This window comes from Mercenaria mercenaria, chromosome 6 (genome assembly GCF_021730395.1).
Source record: "Mercenaria mercenaria strain notata chromosome 6, MADL_Memer_1, whole genome shotgun sequence".
NCBI classification, from domain to species: Eukaryota; Metazoa; Mollusca; class Bivalvia; order Venerida; family Veneridae; genus Mercenaria; species Mercenaria mercenaria.
This window is the reverse complement of record NC_069366.1, coordinates 52,779,935-52,798,683: the sequence shown is the minus strand read 5'-3', so window position 1 is coordinate 52,798,683 and position 18,749 is coordinate 52,779,935. Positions and strand designations below refer to the sequence as shown.

At 34.7% G+C, this 18,749-nt stretch overlaps 1 protein-coding gene across 1 annotated transcript in view; it reads right to left on the bottom strand.

Annotated features, from left to right (window-relative positions):
• LOC128558040 (uncharacterized) overlaps positions 1-5,504 on the bottom strand; it is a 37,751-nt gene extending 32,247 nt beyond the window's left edge. Inside the window, exons 1-6 of the mRNA XM_053546812.1 lie at positions 5,346-5,504; positions 4,447-4,601; positions 3,901-3,983; positions 3,498-3,710; positions 833-1,003; positions 294-423 (exon numbers count right to left, since the gene is read on the bottom strand). Of these exons, the coding sequence (XP_053402787.1) occupies positions 294-423; positions 833-1,003; positions 3,498-3,710; positions 3,901-3,983; positions 4,447-4,601; positions 5,346-5,504 (911 nt within the window). The remainder of the gene's footprint in view (positions 1-293; positions 424-832; positions 1,004-3,497; positions 3,711-3,900; positions 3,984-4,446; positions 4,602-5,345) is intronic.
• Between the last annotated feature and the right edge of the window lie 13,245 nt (positions 5,505-18,749).

Below are 18,749 nucleotides of genomic sequence, written 5' to 3'. Positions count from 1 at the left end.
ATATGACATTTAATCTTGAATATATCTCTACAAACACATTTAGTTAATGTTATTTAGTCAAGTAAATTGTATTCATGTGGACGCCTTAAAGCTAGTTTATAAAATAAACTACTCTAGGTGATAGGTGCGCACTGGATATTAAAAAATGTCTGCTGACTGAACTATTACCTTATTCTCCTAATTAGGTAGATCTACATTTTGTAACACTGTTCCGAAATAAATGGTTCATGATGTTATTTTCTGCTCTTTGAATCATTACAATACATTCGTCTGTTTACTTTGTTTTTACTTACTCTTCTGTTTTGCAATAACTTGTAAACTGCTGAAATGATTTGCCGTTGTTACCTCTGAACTTTACTGCTTTGCCTAGATCACCGGATGAAGTAAATATGCACTCGACTTCTAGTCTTTGTAAACAGAAATCTGAGAATAAACAGACGGTATGATTCTTTTGACAGCATAATTTATTATAAGAACTTTTATATATACATGTATCATTTACATTTTAAATTCGGTATCTCCAAATGTAAGGGATTGAGCGTTTTACTTTGAAATTAGACATACAATGATATTCATGCACTTGTTTTCGGGACTGGTCTAGAAAATATCTTCGTGATAGCCGTAATTTTGAGACAAGCGAGTTTGAAATGTCGTGTTTCAACTGTATATCGAATTCTAGAATGACATTTTGTATCTCTGTTTGCTAATGTTTTCATTTAGAATATAATAATAATGGAGGTAAATATTTTGTAAAGGGCACTGAATAACAATAAGAAAAGTTCAAAAAAAAAATCCAGTGCAATATGCGCATCATAAATAAAATACGGCTGACCTGAATTCTGTTTTAGTATATCTATTCCCTGGTCATCAATGTCGTATGCAGCAGTAAGATCCAAATCACTTGTAACATTTTGCAAATATCCAAAATTACTGTGAATTTTTGAAACCACTTCACCGCTTGACTTACCATCCCGGAATGAGCAATGGATTTCGTATGGCTTATCTAATAACGATACACAAAAAAATCTTTTATAATCAAATGCGACAAAAGCAAAAAAGATTTTACTTTCAATGCAATCATACCGTTTTATTTAGAAGTTATTACAATCACAGTATCCACTGAAGTCTAAAAACATCATAGTTTTAGTACTGATGAGTAATATCTGGCATAATCTCTCTCTTAAAATATCCTTATAGGTACATACAAATTCCACCAAACCATATTACCTGATGTCCCCCGCGCCGAGTGACGTGTCTACCATAGAGTTACAAAATCACTAACACCATGTAGTGATGTTTTTTGAGCTTCATTTTTTTCCTTTCGAATTTCCATTAAGATATCATAGTGAATACACACATGAAAATGCTTCAAGACGCGCCACAAAGTAACTGTATTGTTTTGTATTTCCATGATGGTAATTATACATGTTTTGCATGAAGAAAATGAGAAATAACAAGTATCTAGTTACAAACTGACAGTAGCATATATAAGGCCAAGACAATGTGTTTAATGTCTAAATATATTGTTAAGTTAAAGTAGTAGTATGCACAGTATTTGATGTATTAAGGTGAGTTTAGACCACACTTTGTTTCTATAGTGTAAAATAGTATTATTCTATGTTTATAAAACTGTACTGAAAAGAGAATGACTGAATTGTGAAAGCACATTAATTCAGGATGGTCCTAAATTGTCCACCTGTCATTTTGTAGAATAGTTGTAGGCCCTATCATACAAGTATTATCAGAATGATTTGCCCAAAGTTCATGTAGGAGGAAAAAGCAGGTCACTATATATGTCGTGATGGGTCTTTAAACATATAATACAATTAATTTGATCGCTATCTTTGTGAAATAAAGAAGAATTCAACTGTTTATATTGGACGTTTATTAAAAATGATACAAAATTTGTATTCAACGGCTCAATTCACAATTTACAATAAACTTTGAACATGTTTGCCTCACACTTCAAACGATCAACTATTCTGGGAAAATCCTGACAAGTTTCAAGTCTGTCCGTACTTCAACACTGACGCTCTGGACCTCCAAAGTGACCAGAGTACTGTATAACCATGTATGATAAACTTTACCGCAATGTTGTCCACCAAGCCCGCCGAGGAGTCAAAATACATGATACCGTTTACGATGGAGGAAAATGTGATGCAAAAAACTTTGAAGTTTGGCTGTTTGTTTCGCTTTTTAGACCTGTAAGTTCATGGAATTAATTTTAGTATGCATTGCTTATACCTACGTTTGATGCGGAAGGGCGTTTCCTAATATCGAGTGCATCTATGACAGTGATTATCAGTCTAGTTTGTATTCGATGTATTTACATCCAATTTTCCTCCGTCTAAAACGGCATCCTATATTTCGCGTCCTGAGCGATGTGGACAACATTTAAAAAATTCCTTTGCGGTAAAGTTTATCATACATGTCCATAACCGGGACACTTTGGAGGACAAGAGCGCCGTTGTAGAAGTACGGCCAGACTTGAAACTTGTCAGGATTATCCTAAGATGGCTGATCGTTTGACATGTAAGTTAAAATGTTCAAACTTTATTGTAAGCACTTTGAAATGGACCGTTGAATTCAAATTCCGTATCATTTTCAATAACCGTCCAATATAAACGTTTGAATTCTTCTTTATTTCACAAAGACAGCAATAAGGATTAATTGTATGTTACGTTTAGGCATTTACACATGTGCATGCACTGGAATACTCGTAATGGGAAGTTGAAATGAAGAATTAAAGCTAATAAAACTAACATCATTACTCAGCGTTATTGATTTTGTAACTCTGTGATAGACGTATCACTCGGCGTGGATGATATAGGTTAATAGGGTGTGCCCACTTTCATTCTAAAATGAAACTTTGTGTTATTATTATGTGTTCATCATTACGCTATGTTATTAACATTAATAAAGGTAGCGGGTGCGTATAATGACACTCGGCAATTTGCGAACGAATACGTATTCTCGTTAGACATTTCGGCTGTCTTCAGACGTGACTGTCAAAATCGCAAACGTCAATGCCTAGTGACCCAAGGATTTTTTGGTATCATTTGAAAGAATGGTGTCTGCTGAACAAGAATTGGTAAGTAAGATAACCATAATAACATGCACGAATCAATACAGTCATGTTTTGTGACTGCAAAATGATCAATATTACACTGTAATAACTGGATTTCTAATGAAAACTATAAAGTAAAACAATAAAAATTCTATAACATATTTTTTCATATAGTGTATATTTTCTTTTTCAGTAGACAATGCACTTTAAAATGATGACAAAATTATATGAGCTTACCAGGCATCAATATTTATATTCATAATGTCACTGTTATGTTATATAGAACTTGCTTATTTGTGGAGCGGATACCTTAATCGAAAGGTGAAACGAAACAGAAGAGAGACTTGTCCCGTTCTCATTCCTTGAAATAATCTGGCATGTTTTGATTCATAACTAAAATAATGTTAGTTGAATGAATTGCAATACATACCATTATTCCTAAACAAAATATTGTAATAATCTTCCCTCGAATTGGAGTCAACGAGTACTTCCAGACAAGACCTTCGTAAATTTCTTGGTGAGCAGATTAAAGGTTCATCTTCGTGGAAAGGACCATGACAGTGTACTGAATGGTCGCAGTACAAGCTTTTTGGGATGCAATAACCGTCCAAGCACTGGAACATGTTCTCCGAGCAGCTTCGTTCTTTAATATTAAAATAACTTTTCAATGTCTTATGCAAGATCAAATAGCCACAATGATTTAATTAAGATTTATAATGACGTATTAACACTTAACAGTGTTTTATTCTATTAGTTCGTAAAGTAAGTTATCTCGTTATAACCTAGTTATGTTACAATATCAATTACGCAGATTATAAAAAAAAGAGACTCACTGTTTACATAGTATGGTTGTACGCTTCCTTTTGCAGGTAGAGATACACCAAGCTGAGAGTCAGCAACCTCATTTCTGATCCAGCTAAAAATACCAATCACAAGATCAAACACAAATCGTATTTAAATTCATTTTGCGGTAATTGTAAATCTGCCAGTGAATTTCTATTTTACTCAACACTTTTCATTTAAGTGTATTGAAATGTAATGTTTATTATGCTTGATAATTTCACATTAAATGTAATTACACTGGAATTGCACTTGAACGCGGAAAATCACGAATGTTAAATGATCTGAATTTACTAAAAAAAAAAACAGATATTCATCAGTAAAGACGTAGATAACTTCAATTACTTACAAGAACGCGCAATATACGCCATTTTCATCTAAAATCCTTGTAGGGCTATTTTTTCTTAAAAAATATGTTTCGCACGTAAACATCTGATTGCACACTTTTGTTTTGTTGGATTTTACAAATAGCATTCTAGCATTTTCTAGACTGACAGATATACGGACGACCGGATCAAGGGAGACACTTTTAGTACTACCTTTTGACAACAAATGTCGTGGATTGGTTAGACTCAGACGTTTGAACTGCTACATCCTCCAGGTACCACATGTCATAAAGATAAGTACCAAAATGATACAGCATGACCATTGTTATGTTTCCAATGTCAACAGTTTCGTATGTGAACTCATCGACCTAAATGAAAGAAAAGACTGAACGTATTAACCGTTTTTTATCATTTTTATAAAGACGGTCCAAATAAGATATTTGCTATGCAGTTAAAATCAAAAGATTATAAACACATGATTCTATTTGTCCCCCTAACTTCGACTGAAGATAAAATAATTGCTGTATCACAGTCACTTTGACAATTGGTAAAAATGAGAATTACATTCACCATCAACTGACCCCCCCCCCCCCCCACCCCCTCCTCACCCACTACTCAGCCAACTCTATTGTTTTAGAAGTTGATTTCTTCCTGCATTAAAAAGATAAAACTAAGGTAATTAAAGCAGTCACTTAACGATTGACAAAAAGATGTGTAACTGTGAAATTATCAATGTTCATGGGATGGAGATTTCATGATCGTGCAACTCCAAGAATTTAAATCCAAACGAACAATTAACATCCCAATTAAATTTTAAATGGGATATCAGTCAGTCAGTCAGTGTTAAAGTTTGATAACAGTCCATTGTGTCTGAAAGGGCGAATGGACTGTTATTAAACTTAAAAACTGACTGACCGAGTAAAATCTCACTTAAAATTATTTTATGAAAGTAAAAATCACGGATTTATCCCCACGAAATGACTTCACAGTATTCGTCAATATGTCTGATATTTTACTTACTTGAAAGAAATTTTTAACATGTTTGTTAATATTTACACGTTTCTTTACTTTTAAAGTTTTAACATTTTATTGATTTTTTAGAGAGCACTAACATGTCCTGTTTGAAAAGGTTGCTTGTCATATCCAGATGGTCGTTTTAATTCAATAATTCCGGTGTCTGATGTTTCACCGTATATTGCTATGTACACTCTGTTTGCTGTTCCCGAATCTTGGTCCACGCCTGTTCTCACTCGTATGCTATAGGTGGTCATACCTGCAAAGGGTATTTCGAAAACGGCCAAATACGTCCATTAATGATAAAACTTACTGTAAATACAAGTTATTAATGTTAAGAGGAAATGTTGGTGCTTGAAAATCTTGCCGTTGAGGGTCTGTAGTTTTTATTTAGACAATGAATATGTCCTAGATTTCTTAACTTTGAGTTGCACTTTACTCTCATTAAGTGTATATGCCAAAATATTTCAGACAAATAATGAGTTATAGGTAGCTTGTTCTAGTACCAGTCTTGAAAATACGTAGAAAAAACAGCTATACGACAAGTTAAATGGCCTTTTGTATTTTGTTTTCAAATTAGAAGGTATTTTTTATTTAATTGTTACTGCAACATAATTCAACAAATTGTCGAAAATTGGTTGGTCGCAATGCGTAAATAAAATGTCAGTAGTAGAAATGTAACCGTTCTGCTTATCATACTCATATACATGTATATTATCAAATAAAATCATATTAATTTATGTCTTTTGATCACTTAAAGATTTGGTATCATGATGCTGTTACAACAAAAGTGAACTCGTAAACCATTCTCAGAATATTGCATTTTCACTGGTCCTTCAAAATTTTACAGTCACATGCTAGAATTTTGAGAATAGTTTTGTTTTTTTTTAAACTTGAACCCTCAGACTTTTAAAATAGTGTATGCAATTAATTTACTGTAACATTATGCATATATAAACACGACATTATGAGTTAGCTATACCTAACAAAGGTAGTAAATTATCTGGGCTGTTCACTGAAATGTCCCGGAATGGTATCCAGGTATTGACAAAGTCAGGAATAGTACAACTACAGTCAAAGGTGAAGGTACCATGTTCTTCATTGGACAGTGTTACCTAGAAAAGAAGTATAGAAAAACAGCCTTAAACTCATAATACGAATGTAAGCTGGAATAAGTTTATTTGATTTGTATATATTTTAAGCATATCATTTTTAACGTTTCACCAGACATACATTGTGTAACTACTTTGATGAATGCCCCGTGTATTGAAATTGTCTCTAACTGTCATCTGAGCCGCGTCATGAGAAAACCAACATACTGCGTTTGCGACCACATCTGCGCAGTCTGGTCAGGATCCATGCTGTTCGCTTTCAAAGCCTATTGCAATTAGAGAAACTGTTAGCGACCAGCATGGATCCTGACTGGTCTGGATCCATGCTGGTCGCAAATGCACTATGTTGGTTTTCTCAATGGTTCTATATTTAAAATTTTGGAAATGCAAGCAATTTTTAAGATAAGTAATTTCTTGCAAGAAAATGAATTGTTGAACTGTTGTACGCCATTAAGCTACTACAGATGGGAGAGATAACAATCCGGAATCTTTGGATGTATACGTATAAGTAACTTATTCCTTTCATCTTTAAACTACCTGGTTGTTAAGTGGACGTTATTTTTTTTTAATTCACTTGGGTTTAAATTACAAATACACTCTCGAAAACTAAAACTGAAATAGATAGATAATCAACAATGATGTACTTCATATAAACGTCATCGTAGTTCATAAATTTGACAAATTAAATATTGCTATTTGCCGCTTTTTTAAAATCTGAAATAAACTAATGCCGTTATGTCACAGATTTTGGCACTTGGCTTTTGAGTACAGATAATGTAGTGAACCCGTAAACAGCATTCGGCAATTAACGAGCGATTACGTTATATCTAAACTCTACTTTATTATTCTAGCTCAAACAAACATCATGCAGTCGGGAAATACTTAAATCGCACGAGAAAGTCTGTAATCAAACAGATATTGCCGATTTGAATTACGTTTCTACTGCCTTGAGCACAATAAGGTTATTATCAAAATCGCAACACGTATATAGGAACTTGGCAATTTAACGCAATATTGTCCAATGATTTCTTATCCTGGTTTTGTGGCAGGTGGGAATATTTCAGCTCTACAAGCAGTACTTACCCTATCTAAATACCACTGAGAGCGGCCGTCCGGATCAAAGTGGCTTACTCTAATCTTGAACGGGGTTGTCATGTTAATCACTGTTTCTGTCGATATCATGAATCCATCTACATGATACGTATCTCTATCTAAATAAATGTTTTGGGAACGACCAGTTTCTGAATACACTTGAATAAAGTCGTCGGATAAGGTGTCTTCATCAGCTGCTACAACAGCACTATTTTGAATGACAACACGCCATCTAAATCCTAAAAAAATAATATGCACGCTGTTATATGTATCATTTGTTGTGGGGTTGTGGGGGCTGGGCTGTAGGCATTCCATATGTTTAAGGTGTTGCAAATTGACACTGCGTAGATGTGACATACCGATACTTGTGAAAAGTTTTAGCCAAAATGTACGCGTGCCCCATCTCCCCGTGTAATCCATTACGACAGATTTTTTTTCGTACGGTGAATTCGAGCGAATCCACGAAGTCATCGCCGGGGACTGTATGAAACATTAAATTAAACCATTTAAAGAAACTGGTGAGCAATGTGCCGAGGAAAAACGTTCAAAACTGTTTATAATTGTAATGTTGGTCATCTTACATGTAATAGGAAATACGTTCAAATTCTTGTTACTGCTGTAATTCACAACATTCAGGAAGGACTTGAGAATGCATTGACCAATAAGAATATGTTGCTGGTATGTTTGTTCAATAATTAAGAAAAAATTGCATAGGTTACGGATTTTCAGGATGCCGACCTCACGCGCCGAAAGAAGACCGTATTACGAAATAGGAACATGTTTTAATGTTAAGATACAGTTGTAATATGCACCGAAACGAGGTACTGGAGTCACATTAGGTCATCGTGTTAAGGAATACGAAATCAGTTATAGCTACTTTGCAGAAGGGTGAAATGTGTTGATAATCTTAATTTTTAGGACTTTTCAGGTGTACGAAATTAGGCTCGGATCCTTGTTTCTGCTGTAATTTAACGTATTTAGGAGCTTTTGATAATGAAAATAACCATCTGGATATATTGCTGGTATGTCTGTTAAAAGGTAGTCAATATTACAGTACCGACAAATTTTTACAATACCGAAGGCATACGTCCAAAAAAGGCCTCATTACGAAATTGGAAAATGCTTTAGTACTTAAATACTGCTGTATTCTGCTATTCTGCGTGGCCTCATTACGAAATTGGAACATGTTTTGGTGTTCAAATACTGCTGTATTTTGCGCCGCAACGATGAATTCGACCAAAGATTTGGTCACCTTGGTAGTCATTGGAATCTTTATGACATGCAATATGAAATCAGTTTAAGCAGTTTATGCACTATGTACCGACGAATAACGGTGAAATGTGTTGAAAATCGTAATGCGGAGTACTTTTCAGGTGTCCGAAAATGGACTCAAATCCATGTAACTGATTTGATTCACAGCGTTCAGCAAAGTTTTTCAATGCACTAAATCATGTAGACGTATTGCTGGTACATTTGTCCAAAAATAGTACGCATGACGTTACCAACGGATTTGCAGGATGCCGACGGCATTTGTCCAATTAAGGCCTCATTATGAAATTGGAACATGTTTAATACTGCTGTATTCTACGCAGAAACGATGGTGTCAAGCCAAGATTTAGCCACCTTAGGTAACCTTTGACTACAATTTGAAAACAGTTTTAGCAAATTATGCATTATGTGTCAACGAAGAATGGTTAAATCTTCGAAAATCGTCATTTTGGGAAGGTTTCAGGTGTCCAGAAATGGGATCGGAAGAACTTATTGCTGAAACTGATCTCACTGCTCATACAGTCGCCTAATGATGACCTAAGGTTATCAGTCTATTGCTTGAGTCCATCATTTTGGTACATAATACAGAAGTAACTGACCACCCAAACATGTTCAATTTTAGTAATGAGGTCTTATTTGACTTATGCATCTGGCATCCTGAAATTTCATACATACCAGTAATATATCAACATGATTCAAAACATTGAAAAGCCCCTGTAAACGGTAGTAACAAGGATTCGAGTATAATTCCTCTCACATGAAAAAACTGACCAAAATGACAATTTTAAGTATTTTGTACTTTTGAGTCTCCGCATAACGTATTACTTTCTTGAAAAGATTTCATAATATATGTTATACAGACCCTAACAATGACTTATTGGACCAAATCTTCGCTCGAATTCATGGTTTCGGTACAAAATACACCAGTAGTTGAGCACCCAAACATGTTCAATCGTCGTAATAAGGTCTTCTTCGAATGTATGCCACCGGTATCAGAAAATCCACCGGCAATATAACGTCTACTGTATTTTTAACAATGATACCATCGATATATCGATATGGTGCAATGCACCCACAATCCCTCCCAAACGCTGAGTATAACAGCAGTAAGAAAGATTCGAGCCCATTTCCGGACACATGAAAAATGACAAAAAGAAATATTTTAAATAGATTTGAACGTATTTCGTCGGAACATAATGCATTGATTGTTAAAATAGATTTGAAATAATTTCATTATGCTTTTCGTAAAATCTGATGTTAGTACTGTTACTGCTCTACTGCTAACTTAACGTTGGTGTTGAACCAAATACACGTTGAGTATCTTACAGAAACTAATTTTGTATAGTATGTAAGGTAATAATCTGAGCATGAAAATAAAAATTGGATGTGTCCTCAAAGATTTATTCTGAAATATTCATATCAAAATCCACTAAGATATCCTTTGATGCTCGGCTCATCCTATGTACAAGTTTTCCTATTTTACGGTACGCTGTCAATTTCTTTTAACTATTCAGTTATGTTATTTTCATGTCATTTAACCCAAGAATGATCTTTCATTAAACTTCCGTCATATACATTAATTTTGTCTTTGATTTACTCAAGAATATGACTGTTCACTACGCTTCCATCATGTACATTTACTTTGTCTTTGATTTGCACTTGAAATAGAAGCAAAATTATTGTATTTCCGAATCTAATAAAATCCCTATAATGGTGAAAACGGCATTTATATACCTGTTTTATCAGATGAGCCGCACCATGAGAAAACCAACATAGTGCGTTTTCCGCACAGTCTGGTCAGAATCCATGTTGTACGCTTTCAAATATTATTGTAATTAGAGAAACAATTAATTTAAAGTATCTGTTGTTATCTCTCCCGTGAAAAAATAAGTTTGGGCTATAACTAAAATATTTGCCTGTTTTGTATGGTTTTCTTTTACGGCGAATAACTGTGACGTTTGACGCTAGGACGTAATGGTTGTGACGTACAAACAATGATTTTTTTTCATAATAAAACACAATTTCCAGTTTTCTTTATCTAACAGGAAATAAAATCGTGTCGTGTTAGGATAAATTCTAAGTAGGAAAATTTTGTCCGTCAACGGCTATAAATTATATGTTAATTGAAGCGTGTAATGTTAAGTTCTTTCAAGAACACAGTAAATTAACACATTACTGCGTTATATTAAAGATAATCGAGTAGTTCTCGTGATCATGTGTGAACCTCTGTTTACATCGGTGGAAACAACAGTACATACTGTTTAAAAATAAGAAAGCACAAAAGTAAAAAAAGAAATATATAATAAAACAACATTAAGCTTTTTAATATGGCCTTTTCTGAGATTTTCCGACTGACGGCTTTTGAAAGAACTAGATGAATGAACTACTAATGCCGTTTATACAAAGACACTCTCTTTCTAATGGAAATTACTTAAAACTTCGATAGTAATCTATAAAATATGATAAAAATATGATAAACATGTTTCACAGATTATAATGTATATTTTCAGTATTCTAAACGTAAGACGGTTTACTGTTCAAGTATTTGCCGAAAATATCACCCCGAGGACGCTGAACATATATCTGATTTATCATGGCCTAACATATTGGCCACACCCACTTCTATATAAGTATCAAAGTGCGCGCACTACTCTCTATAGAACAGATGAACTTGTAAGATGCAAAACCTTTCTTGTCATTTGCGGATGAAGTGAATACGTACTCATAAAAAATGGATATAAATGAAAATGGAAACGAGTCATCTATAAACTGGACAACAAACGCTACAATGAATCAAAGACAAGATATCATTTATTCGATCAGCACTGTTTCTCAAATAATAAATGTTGCCATAACTTTTCTGACAGTTAGTCTTAACTGTACTATGATAAGAGTTTTACAAACAAATCATTCCCAAATTCCGGAAGTGATTTACCTGCAACTGTTGAGTCTAAGTGTATGTGATGTCCTTGCCGGTCTTACACCTGCTACGGAGTGTTTAACTTTGATAGAAAGTGTTAACAGAGACAGTAAAGCTTGTGCCGCTATTTTCGGAATGTTCGCTACCGCACAATATGCAGTCTTTTTGAACCTATGTGTTCTGTCATTGAGACGATGGATCGTGCTACGAAAAGCAGCCCAACCGGCTACAAGGACAGAACTAAGTGCATTCCGTGTAATACTTTACACATTGTGCACGTGGTTAGTAAGTTTTCTCTTTCATCTACTGGTTACTGTTGGAGCGGTTACTCGAAAGTCTTCAGTGGATGGTTGCATGGTACCTGACCTCTACGAGAACTCTCTAAATATTTTTAGGTTAGCAGGTGTCATATACTTTGGCACTCTACTCTTTCTAAATGCATTCACCATCCTTTCAGCGATAACTATAAAGCGTTTGAATCAGCGGAACAGCACCACTTCAACAGCCGCATGCAAAATTTGCAGCAACGAGCTTTTAAGCAGTTAATCGCAGTTTTGTTGGTCGCAAACATCACGAACGTGCCTATTATGATACTTTCTGTACCGTTTTCAACTGACCAAGAAATTGTATTTGCAACAACCCAACTTCAGGCTCTCAATTCGTTGATCAATCCTATCCTTTATACAGCATATATTAACGAGATCCGAGCTGCGATTAAAGCAAGATTAGTTTCGTTCTTAAGGAGAAATCGAAATGCTCCCGCAAGAAACGAAACGGAGGGGAACCCTGGCGCTGATATTGCTATATGTGTAATAACCACATAAAGAGAAATTATCACTGTTTAGTGTCCAGTTGCAATGTACTGACCAAAGTAAAATTATAAACAAATGAAGTAGCTTTTACAAATTTCTCTTTACAGGACAGATCCGAGTATATGATACTGGAAAACTTTACAACGCTTTTTTTCCAAAATCAAACAAACCTTTATGGGTATTAACGTCTCAAATCCATTTAGGCAGGCATTGTTAAAACTTGGATAAGATTTACAGATGCAAAAGCACGTCGTTAAGCAGGTCACAAACATGCACAACTTAGCTGAACCGGACTGATTCAATCAATTCATAAGAGAAAATAAAATTTGCAACGTCATTCATCTTATCTTTTTATGAAATCAGAATTCTTTTCCATGTGTTCGTGCTTAAATTAACATTTAAGACAATACATTTAAATCCGCTGGATTGAATTAAAAGTTTCCAGGTAACTAAAGGTTGGTTATGCAATAAGCTGAGAAAAATGACATTACAGTCGTCATTTTAATATTTCGTTCTTTCATATTTTATTCTACAAAGACTGGAAAAGCTATCTATTCATGGCGCCGTTGCCGTTGCGGAGAACGAGACAGTAACAGGATGACGAGAGAAAAACGGTATTAAGAAGTAGACATCTCCGAATCGAACTATACCAACGTATTTAATGAAGTTATGAGTTATCCATAGAAGCGCGAGTGTGTCAACAAGTGTTAATCTTTATACAACAAAGCTAAACTGAGACATTCAGTTTACTGTATAATGTATGTACAGTTTATCAGACCTTACCGAATGTAGCTGAACTAAACAGTTTCTGGTAACTATGACTTTATGTTGAAGTTTTATTATGTTACAGGTATTGTTTAAAAATAACATTGTTATGTAATGAATTTACTTTACTGATATTGTATATAAAAGTGATAATAAAATGTTGCTGATCATCAGTTGCCAGCAAGTGATCAATTCATTAGAAATATATATCAGAATAATAGTACCAGTACTTGGCATAATTTCACATTACCTTGATTTCAATTTGAAAAGGTATTAACATTTTGGGTAATTAGTCTGAAACAGCCTAACTGTGAACGTTTAAATTACAAACTTTGCTGTTAGCTCGTTGTGGTTTTAGACAAAAACAGGCGGTTTGAGTTTAAGACTTGTTAATCAAAACTAGGTCGAGTTCATCATAATATATATTTCCTGTATGCCGAGCACTAGTTTCTTTCCTGCCTGTGAACAAAAGATTTACTCGTTCAAATACGTCTGTATGCCTAAAATTTCATTTGCTACCAATGTTATGTTGTGTTATGGGTAGGTTATTAAAGCATTCAAAGACAATCCTTTGTTTGTATATTTACGCGTAAGATGATAAAAACTGCCAAATCTGATTTCATATTGTATCTCAAAAGACTCCAATGGTTACCTAAGTCTAAGGTAAATAAATCTTAGCTTAAGTTGATCATTTCGGTGCAGAAGACAGTAGTAACATGTTCAATTTTCGCAATGTGGTCTCATTTGGACGTATGCTGCCAGCATTCTAAAATAATCCGCCGGTTATGAAATATGTACTATGTTTTGGACATGCATTCTAGCATTATATCCAGATGGTAAATGGCATACTCAAGCTTTCCTGAGCGCTATGGATTACAGTCGGGGCCCATTTCGGACACTTGAAAATGCTCAGATGATCACGATTTTCAACATACTCCATCGTTCTTCGTCAACGAATATTGCATAAATAGCTAATAAAATCTGTCAAAAGATTCTTTGGAAGCAATAAGAGAATAATAGCAGACTCGGTTTGATTGAGTCTGTTCATGAGAAGTAATGAAATGTGCAACACCTCTCACGCCCCCTAGCACCGGCTTAAGCGGAACTCTATTACACATATGTTGAATGGACTCCATGATTTCAAAGGACCAGAAAATATAACAACACTGAATCCAAGTACGAGGAGACTTTCTTTCTACAACCGCCACACGGCACTTAAAGATTGCTGTTGTGATAGTTAATAAAATCTGTATAAAATAATATTTGATATTGTATCTCATAATGACTCCGACAATGGCCGAATGTGAACAAACCTTGTTTCGAATCTATCGTTTCGGTGCATAGTACAGCTATATCTAAGCACTAAAACATGTTTCAATTTCGAAATGTAGCCTTCTGTTGACGTATGTAGCCGATTTCCTGAAAATCCGTTGGCTATGTAATAAGTACTATTTATTAAACAAACATACCAGCAATATATCGAATTATCGATCCGACCTGAACGTTGTGAATTACAGCAGAAACAGAGGCTGGAAAATAATTCCTATTATAAAAAAAATGACCAAAATTACAATTTAAAAAATAAAAATAAAAGTTTTTCCTCGGTACATATTGCATTTGTTTTTTTTTTCAAACAATTTCATAAAATGTTTCAAACAGTCCCCGATGATGATTTAAGTGGACAAAATGTTCGCTAGAATTCACGATGTTGGTGCAGATTACAACAGTATCTGATCTTTAAATCATGTTCAAATCATGTTGTTATTAGGCCTTCTTTGAAAATATGTCACCGGCGTCTAGAAAATACGTGGACGCTGAACGTCTACTTTATTCATAACAATAATGCAAGCATATATCGACATCGTTCAATGCATCGTCAAACCTATTTGAACATTGTGAATTACAGCAGTAGCGCTAGCCTATTTTCTGACATATAAAAACAAAAACAAATACTATTTTAAACAGATATGAACACACATAATGCATTAATTTCTTAGACTGATTTCATGATTTCTCTCGTTCAACTTCTGGCCAACTACTGGTTTTATTACTACTGACAACAGAAACGGCAGTAATAATACTGTTACTGCTATAACTGTCAAGAGTAAATACTTTTTAACTTCTGAAGAGCAGTCCTGAACCATGTGACTGCGCCACATGACTTTAACGTTGTTTTTTTTTTTTTGCAATAATACGAACATTTTTATATTGAACATTACTGTACTAAAATTCTCGTAAAAATGACTATCGGAACATAATTATTCCTTAACATTTACATGTGATAAAAAACATTTTTAAATTAACATTTGCATACATCGTGTCCTAGCGATTAAGGGTTCTACCTCGGGGATGAGCGTTTGAACGTCACAGGCTAGATGTACAATGAATACCGATAACTCTTCTGACTGCTGCCTGGCATTAGAAGACAGGATTTGAGAGGTAAATGTAATAACTAAGCGAATGTGTTTCATAAGTTGAAATGACAAGTTGTTTCAAAGCGGGGCGAGACTATGACAAACCAAACACTATACGGTATTGATATTTTGTATACGCACATGTTACACAGTTTTTTTGTGTGTACTTTTTGGTTTCTGCAGGATGAGTCCTAGAATTCTAATGAAGCAATACTCATTGAATTTAGCACCTGGCCTTTGGTTTGAAGTGTACATAGAAGCTTTAAAGGCATATAAAAAAGAACAGCTATATTCGGCAGAAAATTTATAAAATCGTTGCAACGCTAAAACACCATAACTTGGAAGCCCATTTCCGAAATATAAATACGAACCTCGTTTATGCACAGATATACAACATACTTTGTATACTTAAGGGGAGATACACTTGCATTTGAATGATAATAGGTATGATTCATTGACAAAGTATCGACTATATACTGAGTTCAATCCTTAGTGTGTAATGAAATTTTTCCCTTTTATGATTTAGGATCTTTAACAAGAAAAAGCCATCACCAAATTTACGTTGTAAAACAACCCTAGTAGACCATGCAAACCAATAGCCATGCATGTATTGAACTCAACTGAGAAAGGGCGAAACGTACATGAAGTACATGTAGCAATATTTAGTTTTTAAACATTTGAAATTAGCAGACAACAATTTAATATGATGCTTAGTTTTTCCACATTTTCAAGCCGTTGTTAATGTTTCCGTTTCAACCGTCTCATGAAACGCTTTTTTAAAACATTTTTGAGTGCAATAAATGATCTGAACTGTTTATTATTACCTCCACATGTTCATATTTTAAAATATCAACTATTGTGATAATTTGTAGAGTATCTTAACAAATGCTGTTTTAAAAAGCCAAGAGGATCCTCAATTAAGTCTTACCAATCCTTCTGCGTGGACAGTGTTGCATTTCCACTATTGCTCATGAACAGACTCAATCAAACCGAGTCTACAATTTTAACTGTTTGCCTTGTTCTCGGTTCTTCAGATTTTATTTACCAATCCTTCAAAACAAAATGTAGAGCGCAGATCACACAAAATAATAAAATATTAGTACCTTCAGGTAACTCGTCAGACTTGTCTGCACAGTCGAAGACGTTATTGTTCCAAGATGATTTTGGAATACATTGTCCGTTCTGGCACCTCCAATGATCGTCTTCACAAGTCGGAAACACTGCAATACATACAGTTAAGCAATTTGTTTACGTACTTTCCTTTTTTTCAAATGTTTTATAAATATGACGTTATTGTACAAGTCATTGATACCTTTCTAATAAATTATGTTTTGATGGTGGAGGGGGACACCAGGTACACTTTGGAAGAAACAACAACTTTTCGTACACCAGTGGGATGGCTTCGTCACATACCAAAGGAGGTTTCGAAACAACAGCGGCCAGTGGCTAGTGACCTAAAACCAGCAACCCTAACAACTCGCGGCCAAAGGGGACCTCCTACGGACTAGAACTTTGATGTAGTTACATGGAAACACATATACTGATAACCAAAACCTAATACCCTTATTGGCCAATACCTGCTATATAAACATATAGCAAACTGTTTAGAGAGCACAGAACATTAATTATACATTGGTGTGTTAGAAGTTATGAATATAGCGGTATTATGTACGATTACTGTTTTCTGTCAGACATTTCGAATGAAAGAGCTCATTATTCCGTGTATTTCCATGTATATAATATATACTTAAACTCGACGTCAGTTACTGGTATGGACCTGTAATCAGATGCTGGTACATAGACACTAGAAATTAACCCTTTCATACCAGGGAAACAGTTTAATTGTAAAGGTACTTACTTGTTTCTTTACCGGAAGGGTCCAAATGTACGATCAATACGGCACTATTTCTAGACGAGATAAAATATATATTTGCACGACAAAGACGCTAACTCTCAAACTTGAGTGCAGTCTTAGATACTGAAACAAATTACCTAGCAGGCCGGGTCAGATCTATCTATAAACATTGGCAAATTTCGCCTGTATTCATAAAACTGATTTAGCACACATTTGGCTTCATGGGAGTAGAATACTATTTTAGACGTTGGTCAAATTGACTTGGTCTATAACATGTGAGAAGAAATTTTGATGTTTCAACAGGAAAAGGTAACACTGAATTTTTAAAGCTTGTTGAATGAAATTGATAAATTGCTCGACAAAGCCTCACATTTTATCATTTTATTCAACTCGATTAATAAATTCAGTATGTAGTATCCTACATGTATATCCACACGAATGAACTGATTAAGAATCAGATCAGCATAGTTGCAAATAACGCAATAAAATCAGTTACTGCAGACATTTTAGAGATATTTCGACATGGGTGAGTGGAGGGTTTCTTTTCTCATTCGAGACGGTTGCCGTCTGTCAGTTCTAATGTACAGTTGAACTCATGCTCGAAATCGGTTTCGAACACCGGATTCGCTCATCTTATCTCCGGTCCAATTATTCCTTTTCATCATATTGTTCTAACCTCGTCGCTCAACTCGAAAATCGAACTTTCGACCCCATTGGTGGTCCCCTCGGCTAAATACAGTGATTAATTACACCTGTTCAGTCAAGCAAAATTTGTGGCCGGAATCTGTGTTACAAAGTTGTTCACAACTCTGCCTACATCGCAAGCTGTCCACTTAAACGTGCTGCGTAATTTCTCACACCTTATGTAATTGAGCGTCGTACACGCATTACTAATAAGTAAAGTGACTTCGTTCGCTGTAATGCATCCTCGGGCTTTGATTTTTACGATAGAAATATTTTGAAATAATTAGCAATGACTGTCTTGATTTTTCTGCAAAAGTACGGAGATCCGATGTCATCTTTCGTAACTGCTTTACATGCTGACAACTTTAAAAAGGACCCGAAAAGGACAAATCAAAGTCGGCTACTTGAAAGCAATATATTTGATAATATTTGCACTGGGCTATGATTCATAAAGGTTTGCTTTTCATTTGATGCTGTCTTCACCAAATTCTTATAATCATATCAGTGTTTTATATGTGTGTGTGTTTTTTTTTCGTATCTATGTCATGTTTGAAAATTAATAATAAAGCATATTTCAGC